This window comes from Callorhinchus milii, unplaced genomic scaffold, assembly GCF_018977255.1.
Source record: "Callorhinchus milii isolate IMCB2004 unplaced genomic scaffold, IMCB_Cmil_1.0 Scaffold1, whole genome shotgun sequence".
Lineage (NCBI taxonomy): Eukaryota > Metazoa > Chordata > Chondrichthyes > Chimaeriformes > Callorhinchidae > Callorhinchus > Callorhinchus milii.
In genome coordinates this window covers 22,895,243-22,906,399 of record NW_024704742.1, presented here as the reverse complement: position 1 = coordinate 22,906,399, position 11,157 = coordinate 22,895,243, and the positions used below count along the sequence as shown (strand labels likewise).

At 48.3% G+C, this 11,157-nt stretch overlaps 1 protein-coding gene across 1 annotated transcript in view; it reads left to right on the top strand.

Moving 5' to 3' along the window:
• The first annotated feature begins 595 nt into the window (after nucleotides 1–595).
• The window catches only part of nr3c2 (nuclear receptor subfamily 3, group C, member 2), a 156,829-nt gene continuing 146,267 nt past the window's right edge, over nucleotides 596–11,157 (top strand). Inside the window, exons 1-2 of the mRNA XM_007904029.2 lie at nucleotides 596–757; nucleotides 8,653–10,456. Coding sequence (XP_007902220.1) covers nucleotides 8,751–10,456 — 1,706 coding nt within the window. The 5' untranslated portion in view covers nucleotides 596–757; nucleotides 8,653–8,750. The remainder of the gene's footprint in view (nucleotides 758–8,652; nucleotides 10,457–11,157) is intronic.

Below are 11,157 nucleotides of genomic sequence, written 5' to 3'. Positions count from 1 at the left end.
CGGCAGCCACAGCAGAGCAGAGACTGGGACTCCATGTGAGTGAGTGAGTGACTGAGTGAGTGAGTGTAGTGGAATGGAGGGGAGTGCAGTGGAGTGAGTTGTCTGTGTGAGCACAGAGAGAGAGAGAGAGAGAGGAGAAGAGAGCAGCAGAGACCGTCTGCAATGGTCAGAAAGTTTCCCTGTTGGCCACACACTCTCCTCCTCCTCCTCCTCCTCCTCTTCTTCCTCCTCCTCCTCCTCTTCTTCTTCTTCACACACACACACCTTCTTCTTCCACGGATTTTGACGTCTCGTCACCGATTTGGGATTAAGTTCAAGGAGAGGACGCGTTAAAAAAAAAGAGAGAGAGAGAGAGAAGGGGGAGAGGAGAGAAGGAGAAGGGGGAACGAGAGAGAGAGAAAGAGAAAGAAAGAAAGAGAGAGAGAGAGAAGAGGAGAGGAGACGAGGAGCTGTCAGCAAAAGCAGCAAAGAGCGTGGATGGAATCGTGATTTAATCTGCACTTGACTTGGAGGAGGGGGTTGGGGGGAGACACAGGGGGGAAAATACCCCCCACCCACCCACTCCCTCAAACAGAAAATAGCACAAAAAAAGGGGAGGGGGGAAGGGGGGAGAAAAAAAAAGGGGGGGAGTGTGTGTTTGCATTCTTCGGGATCTTTGGAAGGTCTGAAATCCTGTTCATTTTCCTGCTGCGGGGTCTCGGTGCGGTTATCCGGTCAGCAGAGCGCTGTCAAACCGGCGATGAGTTTGGACCTGAAGGTTTGTGCAAATATTTTTATTTCCAGAATTATAGACGTGTAAGGCCGAGAACTAACAGTGGGGGTGTGGGGGGGGGGGGGGGGTTGGTGGTGGTGGTGGTGTGGGGGGGGGGGGTTGTGTGGAGTGGGAGGGTTGTTGGTGATAGTGTGGGGTGGGAGGGTTGGTGGTGGTGGTGTGGGGGTGTTGGTGGTGGTGTGTGGGGGGGGTTGTTGTTGGTGGTGGTGGTGTGTGGGGTGGGGGGGTTGGTGGTGGTGGTGTGGGGTGGTTGTTGGTGGTGGTGTGGGGGGGGGGTGGTGGTGGTGTGGGGGGGGGTGGTGGTGGTGTGGGGGGGGGTGGTGGTGGTGTGGGGTGGGGTGGTTGTTGGTGGTGGTGTGGGGGGGGGTGGTGGTGGTGTGGGGTGGGGTGGTTGTTGGTGGTGGTGTGGGGGGGGGGTGGTGGTGGTGGTGTGGGGTGGGAGGGTTGGTGGTGGTGTGTGTGTGTGGGGGGGGTTGGTGGTGGTGTGTGGGGTGGGGGGGGTGGTGTGTGTGTGTGGGGGGTTGGTGGTGGTGTGTGGGGTGGGGTGTTGGTGGTGGTGTGGGGGGGGGTGGTGGTGTGGGGTGGGGTGGTTGTTGGTGGTGGTGTGGGGGTGGGGTGGTTGTTGGTGGTGGTGTGGGGTGGTGGTGGTGTGTGGGTGGGGGGTTGGTGGTGGTGTGGGGTGGTTGTGGTGGTGGTGTGGGGGGGGGGGTGGTGGTGGTGTGGGTGGGGGGTTGGTGGTGGTGTGGGGGGGGGGGTGGTGGTGGTGTGGGGTGGGAGGGTTGGTGCTGGTGATGTGGGGGGGGGGGGTTGGTGGTGGTGGTGTGTGTGGGGGTGTTGGTGGTGGTGGTGTGGGGGGGTTGTTGTTGGTGGTGATGGGGGGGTGGTGGTGGTGGTGTGTGGGGGGGGTTGGTGTGCTATGTGTTGTAGTTGGAGTGCTTATTTTCCTGTCCCTCTCCCTCTCCCTCTCTCTGGTGCTAAGGTGGGCTTCTGGTTGTGAAGCACATCCTCCTCTTGGTCGCAAAGTCACCCCGTGTTGTGTGTGTGTGTGTGGTGTGTGTTGTCACCGAGGTGTTGCGTGGATTGACCTTTCCCTGGAGTTAAAGCCATCAAATTAAAGCCCAACCTCACGGCTGCTGCTCTCTCTCTCCCCCCCCCACCATTGCACTGACCAGCTCTCTGTGCAATCTCTCTGTGGGGGGGTTGATGGAGGGAGGGGAGGGTGGTGGTGGGGTGGGGGCTATGTTGAGTGTGTGTGTGTTGAGTGTGTGTGGAGAACTGGTGGGTAAGAAAGAATCATGTACAAAATTGTCAAATAAAAACTTTTGCCAATCGTTATGTTTGGGGGTGGTGGTGGGGGGGGGGGGAATGGAAATAGAAAGAGTGTGTGTGTGTGTGTCCCACACACTTCTCCCCCCCCCCCCCCCCACAACGTGCAAAAATAAAGACCTCAACAGTGTTTTTATTCGACCAGATCCAATTGCAACTCAAAGCCCTTCAGCTAAGGAGGGCGAACCCCAAAGCCACCAACCCCTTCAAAAAAAAATCAGATGGGTCTGGAAATAAAAGCTGAAGAAGTCGAATTTGCATCACCCCCCCCACCCCCCCACCCAAAAAAAAACAACCACCAACAACCGAGGGAATCGCATGGCTTTTCTTTTTTTTAACACTGCGTCACTGGGGTGGAGTCTTGCAAGTCCAGTGTGTGGGGTGTGTGTGAGAGGGTGGATTGCAGTTATATTATATTTCACACAATAAATGCATATTACAGACAGGAGTGAGGGATGCCGAGGAGGGGGGGGGGGGTGAGCTGGAGGCAGGTGGGTGGTGTGTGTGTGTGTGTGGAGCTAATGCTGAAGGACTGGTGGGGGGGGAGAGGGGGCTATTGGATGGGGTAGTGGTGGAGAGGGTTCGTAATCCTAAGCCCAGGCTCTGCCTCTCTCTCTCTCTCTCTCTCAGATGCACTGTGTATGTGAAGCTTTCCCCCCCTCACTCCCTCCCTCCCTCCACCCCCACCTCCTTTTTTTTTCGCGACTTGTATCGGAAACGTCTCCTCTGCAGTTTGCCTGAGTGACAGCTTCCCCCCCACCCCCCCCCCCCCCAGCTCTGCTCCCCCTCCACCCACCCACCCAGTACATGAGTGACATCTTCCCCCTCCTCCCTCCCTCCCTCCCCACCACCCCACACAGCGGCTTGTCAAGAGGGAGGAGAGAGAGAGAGGGAGGGAGAAAGAAAGAGAAAGAGAGAGAGAGAGGTGGAAAGAAACCGATGCAACTGTAGTGATTGACAGCCCATAGGGGAGGGGAGGGGAGAGATATAAACCCGATGCCCTGTAGTGATTGCCAACTCCCAAGCAAAGCCTTTGGGTATGTGTGTGTGTGCGTTTGTTTGTGTGTATATATATATGTGTGTGTGTAGGGGGTGGGGATTTGTGCAATGCAATGACTCTCCTCCCCAAAGCCATGGGAGGGGATTGACAGCTCCCACACACCACCCAGGCCAAGGAATTACCATTTGTAGCCCCGAAGTCCACCAACACACTGCACAACACACACACACACACACTGCACCACACACACACACACTGCACAACACGCACACACACACACTGCACAACACACACACACACACTGCACAACACACACACACACACTGCACAACACGCACACACACACTGCACAACACGCACACACACTGCACAACACACACACACACACACTGCACAACAACACACACCACACTGCACAACACCACACACACACACACACACACACACTGCACAACACACACACACACACACACACATTGCACAACACACACACACACACACTGCACAACACACACACACACTGCACAACACACACACACACACTGCACAACACACACACACACACTGCACAACACACACACACACACACTGCACAACACACACACACTGCACAACACACACACACACACACACTGCACAACACACACACACACTGCACAACACACACACATTGCACAACACACACACACACACTGCACAACACGCACAAAAAGTATAGCCCAATCTCATTGCACAGTGTTGGGACAGTAGCAATTCAGATCGGTGACTGCGAAACTGTGGGAGGAAATGTCTTTAAAGGTGGGGGGGGGGGGGGGGGGTGGGGATGGCGCTGAGAGCTCCCACTGATCCGGGGGCAGGTTTGGCAGGAATTAAAACTGATAGCCCAAAGTCCACCCAAAAAAGTAGACCGAGACCATTGCACAGGATTATTGGGCGAGTAGCAGCAGAGCGGCCGATTTGAGTCTCAGCGCTGTTGAAACCCGTGAGAGAAGGGGACTTCAAATGGGGGAGGGAAACGGGTTTGGTTTTTTTTTAAAAAAAACAGAAAAAAAATCCCCCAAATCAGGCACTTACCCCAAAAGCAAGTTTTTTTTTAAAAAAAGAAACACACACACACACACACACACACACGTACGAATGCCGTGCAACAGAAAACAAGCCCAGTTGGGCGTGAAACCCGCCCAAATCTGGCAAGGTTGAGCCTGGGCGAGGAGCCAGACAGACACACACAGACAGACAGACACACACACACACACAGACACACACAGACAGACACACACACACAGATAAACACACACACAGACACACACAGACAGACAGACACACACACACACAGACACACACACACAGACAGACAGACACACACACAGACAGACACACACAGATAAACACACACACAGAGATAAACACACACACAGACACACACAGACAGACAGACACACACACACAGACAGACACACACAGACAGACACACACACAGACAGACACACACACAGACAGACACACAGACAGACAGACACACACACACAGACAGACACACACACACAGATAAACACACACACAGACACACACAGACACACACACACACAGACAGACACACACACAGACAGACACACACACAGACAGACACACACAGACAGACACACACAGACAGACAGACACACACAGACAGACACACACAGACAGACACACACAGACAGACACACACACACAGATAAACACACACACAGACACACACAGACAGACACACACACAGACAGACACACACACAGACAGACACACACAGACAGACACACACAGACAGACAGACACACACAGACAGACACACACACAGATAAACACACACACACAGATAAACACACACACAGACACACACAGACACACACACACACAGACAGACACACACACAGACAGACACACACACAGACAGACACACACAGACAGACACACACAGACAGACACACACAGACAGACAGACACACACAGACAGACAGACACACACAGACAGACACACACACACAGATAAACACACACACAGACACACACAGACAGACACACACACAGACAGACACGCACACAGACAGACACACACAGACAGACACACACACACAGATAAACACACACAGACACACACAGACAGACACACACACAGACAGACACACACACACAGATAAACACACACAGACACACACAGACAGACACACACACAGACACACACACACAGACAGACAGACAGACACACACACACACACAGACAGACACACACAGACAGACACACACAGACAGACACACAGATAAACACACACACAGACACACACAGACAGACACACACACAGACAGACACACACAGACACACACACAGACAGACACACACACAGACAGACACACACACAGACAGACACACACAGACAGACACACACCCACAGACACACACAGACACACACACACAGACACACACACAGACACACAGACAGACACACACACACAGACACACACACAGACACACAGACAGACAGACACACACAGACAGACACACAGACAGACAGACACACACACACAGATAGACAGACAGACAGATAGACAGACACACAGACAGACAGACACACAGACAGACAGGCGGGGTTTCCACCCCAGGCTACCAGTCAGCACTCAGAGCCTCTGCACCCCAACCAATCATTCGCCCCTCTCTCTCTCTCCTCCCTCTTCACAGCCAGTTTTTTTTTGGGGGGGGACGGAGAGAGAGATACAGAGAGAGAGCAGATACTGTATATATGTACATTTTTTTAAAAAATCTGTAATATCCTCCCCAAAAAAGCTCTTGGGGGGAGGGGGGGAGGAGGGAGGGAGGGAGGGGGAGGGTAGAAACCATCCCTCCCACACATAAAAAGGTGGACAGAAATCATGGCAATTGAGTTCCTTGTGAGATGATGTGCTGGTGTTTGAGGTATTTTGTGTGTGTGTGTGTGTGTGTGTGTGAAGCTTCTCCAGGCGCTGAGCTGACATGTGTATCCACAGGTACATGTAACACCAGCAGCCGCTGGGAGACACTCACTCACTCACTCACCACACACACCACACACTGAGTCGCGGGGTTAACTCCAGAGGCAACGCTGACAGTTTCACTTGTAATTTCAATTGCTTTCGGCTTCTATTTTTGCCAGGAACTCTTTTTATATATATATATATAATATATATTTAAAATATAATTTACAAAAGCAAAGACAGGCGGACAGACAGACACACAGAGAGAGAGAGGGAGAGAGAGAGAAAGAGAGGCTGAAGTTGTTGTGTTGAAGGAAGTTTTCTTTTTTTTTTGACCTGTCCTCTGGTTTGGTTTGAGCAGTCGAGCAACAGAGAAAGAGTCGGATCAACAGGTAAGTAAGTAGTAAGTAAGTGTTGGAGATAAGATACATTGGCAGAAAGTACAGGTGAAGTAAGTAGCAGCGCTGCGAGAGGAACAGTGTGTCACATCCAGAGAGAGACAGACCCACAGGTCACTTTGTTGCTGTGGGAGCCCAGACCTTGGCTGATGCTGATAATAATAATAATAATAATAATAATAATCCTTGCATTTGATATAGCGCTTTTCACGTCGGGAGGACGTCCCAAAGCGCTTCACAGAAGACACTGTAAAGTGAATTGACTGCATATTTGTGGGCGAACGCGGCAGCCAATTGCGCACAGCAATGTCCCACAAACAGTCGTAGATTGAAAATGACCAATTTATTATTGTTTTTGGTTTTGGAGGGATTATTATGATCAGTCTTGCGTTGTTTTTTAACGTGTTAACGTTGTGTTGCGAACAGCGCTGCAGGATCCGGGGTTCCTGCACCCCCACCAGCCCCAGACACTGACCCGACCCATCGACTGGGGAGGGTGGGGGGGGGTCGAGGAGAGAATATCCAGGGGGAGGGTTGTAGTCGGCGCAAGTTTGAGTGCTGAATGCACCTGAGTATTTGCGGTAATCCCTGGGCGAGTGTCATGTGCAACTCGCTCTCAAAACGCTTCACAAGAGTTTTCTGTAAAATGTAGTGACTGTGTATTTGGCAGCCGATTTGCCAACAGGGATCTGCCCAGAGTCAGTGATTTTTTTTATTGTACCTTGGGGACTGTTGGCCAGCCCATCGTGGGAAACTTGAGATATTTGATAAACTTTTGAGCGAAGAGAGGGAAGGAAGGAAGAAAAGTTACTTGCTTTTTTATCATCAGGATTCTGATTCTAATTTTTGGTTTGGGGTTTATACAACTATTGCAGTTTCACCCACAATTTGCTTTCAACCACCAATGTGCATTGCTATTTTTGCTGTGTGTTTTATGTTGTGCATATATATATATATACTGTATCTTTCTTTGCGCAAACGTTCTCCGCATTTTTTCTAAATACGTTTTTGCCGATTAGTTTCCAAACCCAGTGCAATGTTTTGCTGCTTTAAATGTGTAACTTATCGGCAACTGACTGCAATGCTAATAATTATAATATAGTAGATGTTTGCTCTAAATTTTTACCACTGCACATAACATGCTCATGAAAGATATAAATGACAACCTTTCTATAATATTCCTTCACTAAGATCATCTTGCTCCCCCCTACCTCTCCGACCTCCTAACCCTCTACCACCCTGTTCGCTCCCTCTGCTCAGCGGGCTCCGGCCTGCTTCACGTCCCCCACCTTGCTCGTACCACAATTGGCGGGCGGGCCTTCCACAATTCTGCACCAACCCTCTCGCAGTCCCTCCATCTCACCCCCTCCCTCGTCACTTTCAAGACCCACCTCAAGACTCTCCTCTTCGACCATTCTTTCGATCTCCTGCTTCCCCCCCTCCACCCTCCCCCACCCCGATCCTCAACTCGGGTCCGAAACTCTGTCTGTCCAGCGCCTTTGTGGAGTCCTGTAGCTCAGTGGTTAGAGCACTTGCTTTGCAAGCGAGAGACCTGAGTTCAATTCCAGGCAGAGGGCGAAACCTCGGGCAAGTTTCCTTACTCCACACAGAGCCTAATAATAATCCCTTTAAAAAAACAAAACAAAAAAAATTGGTCATTTTCAATCTACGACTGTTTGTGGGACATTGCTGTGCGCAATTGGCTGCCGCGTTCGCCCACAAATATACAGTCAATTCACTTTACAGTGTGTTCTGTGAAGCGCTTTGGGACATCCTCCCGACGTGAAAAGCGCTATATCAAATGCAAGGATTATTATTATTATTATTATTATTTGGGATGTCCTCCCAACGTGAAAGGCGCTATACAAATGCAATTTTGTTGTTGTTGTTGTTAAGTGGGATATGCATTCTACAGGTCCCACAGCAATGTTATACAGAGAGACTAGTGTATTGCTGTAGAGAATGCGAACTTCACTCTGAAATGTTCTGACTTGAGTATGTATTTAATTTGGAAAATCTTAAACAAATATGTTTGCTCTAGGGTAATGTAAATTGAAAGTTTTCTTTCTTTGAACTATTTATTATGTTTAAAGTGACACAAATATTTTATTTGCTGGTATTGAAAGAATGTGTGCTTTCTTAAAAAAAATTATAAAAATACATTTTTCTTCTAGGTGTGTTAACGTGCCAGAAATTGAAACGATATTTCAGTGACACAAAAGGAATTAATGCGGAAGAACTGTGGAACCTAAACAATTGTAAATTAAGCAATATGGGAGATGAGATTGGAGACTACAGTGGACTGACTGTTCTCAATATTAGCTACATACCCCCAGTGACAAAACTTCATGCTGGTGAAGAGAGTCAGCGATTCTTTACCCATCTTCAGCATCATCATTCTCATCAGCAGTGTCGACACCAACACGTTTGTCTCATTTCAGATCCCAAATGTAATGGTGGATCTGCTAAAGAGCTGTCAAAAACCGTGGCCGAGTCTATGGGTTTGTACATGAATTCAGTAAAGGAAATGGGGAACGAGTTTAACTACGGTCTGCATTCTGAACAAATGGACGGAAGGCCTGGCAACAATAGTGAAAGTGATGGACAAGAAATCAGTCTTCAGAGTGAGGAAAAGATGAATTCCATCTTATTAAAGCAAGGGAAGAGGCGCTGTTCTTCTTCCTCTAGCCCTGGAAGAAGTAGTCTTGGTTCTTGCATGTCCAGTCCTACAAGCTTTAATAATCTAGGATCAGCTATGTCAAGCCCTAACAATATGGGCTCTTGCGTCTCTAGCCCTTCTAAAATAAATTGCTTAGCTCTCTCTAGTCCTGACACTGTAAGCAATCTGGGCTCTTCCATCGCTAGTCCTGATAATATCAATAACCTGAGCACCTCTGTCGCTAGCCCTAGTGCTGTGCGTTGTTCTATTTCTAGTCCATCTAAAATAAATAACCTAACGATGACTAGCCCCAGTAATATGAACAGCTTGGGCTCCTCTATCTCTAATCCTGCCAATGTGAATAACCTAAGATCTTCTGTCTCTAGTCCTAACAACCTGAGCTCTCCCACTTCTATTCCTACTAATTTGGCTTCTCCTAGCTCTGCCCCAGTGGATAATAACATGTTAGGCTCTTCTTTATACAGCCCATCTAACAATAACAGAGTGGGCTCTTCTGCCTATAGACCTGTTCTAAATAACTTGCATTTTCCCCCTTTGAACCCCTCAAATGGGTTACGATTGGTCCTGGATTCCCCCCAGAACACAGGTGCAAGAAGCCAAAGTAACAGAGAAATGAATGTGTTTAAGGAGGAGAAACCAAAAGTTGAAGGTTTGGAAACAGGAATGTTGAACAATATGAATCCTGTTCAGTTTATAAAAACTGAAGTGGACAGTGATTTTAGTGAGTCGTGTTTCCTCAGTCGAGGTAGCTCAGAATTAACTGATTCTACCTTCTCACTGCCAATAAAGTGTGAAATGAACGAAGATGCTTGCCTGAACATGATGTACGATAGTCAAGTTTCAGAAAATCCCTTTTCAGAAATTGCACATCTCACAAATGACGGCAAAATGAGTTATGGAGACACATTCGATATATGTGGGATTTTAGGGGCAGCTGCATCCTCATCAACTTCTAGTTATGAGCATGATGTTTTTTTGCAACCCATCTTGACCCCAGTGATCAAACAGGAGCCAAATGACGAAAGTTACTGTCAAGGCAGCTGTTCGTCTCCATCCACTGTTGTAGGTGTTAACTCGACTGGACAATCGTTTCACTACAGAATTGGAGCCGGTGGCACGATCTCCTTGCCCCGACCTTATATGAAAGATCAGAGACAACAATTTGTGAATCTAATTCCACCTGTGTGTACTCTGCTTGGATCTTGGAAATCACGCCCTATCATGACACAGATCTCCACACCTCCAGGGAGGAGTGATGGCTACCCGGTGCAAGGATATATTCCTGAGAACATGTCACGGTGAGTTCAATAAAAATCTCTTAATTCTGAATTAATTGTGAAACTTGAAACAAAGTCAGGTTGCCACTGAACGTGGGCAGGAGCAATATAACCATGACATTCTCATTTAAATCATTTTTTTTAAAAAGTAAGATGGTTTAACATATGCAGAAACGTCTTGATTTTTCAATGTTATTAATGTTCTTTAGTGTTGGAAAACATGATGCTTTCTTTCAGAATTGCACAAGAAATGTTTAGCCAGGTACAGGAAAGGCCTGTAGTTCTACAGTAGGATAGAAAGATGAATTTCAAGTTCTTTTTTTTGGAGAAATGGGGGATGAAGTGAAAATATCCTGGAATTGATGTTCTACCAATTCTGAGACAAATTTTCAAAGAGAGTTTTAGCTTATCTGGGATTGAACAAATATAACCTTTCTCCAACTTTGCATGAATGCGCGGTCCAAATGGTTTAAATTATCTCCTTTTTTGTCTTCTGAACCTTACGCAGTTATTCATGCTGCTATAATATCTTACCCTCACTTGCTCACTAAATGCATGTAAGGATTATTATTATTATTATCTCCATTTGCTAGTTTACAAGGAATGGGAGTTCTGTAGCTCAGTGGTTAGAGCAATCGCCTCCCAAGCGAGAGACCTGGGTTCAGTTCCCGCCAGGGCGAAACCCTTTCCTTACTCCACACACCTGATAATAATCCTTCAAG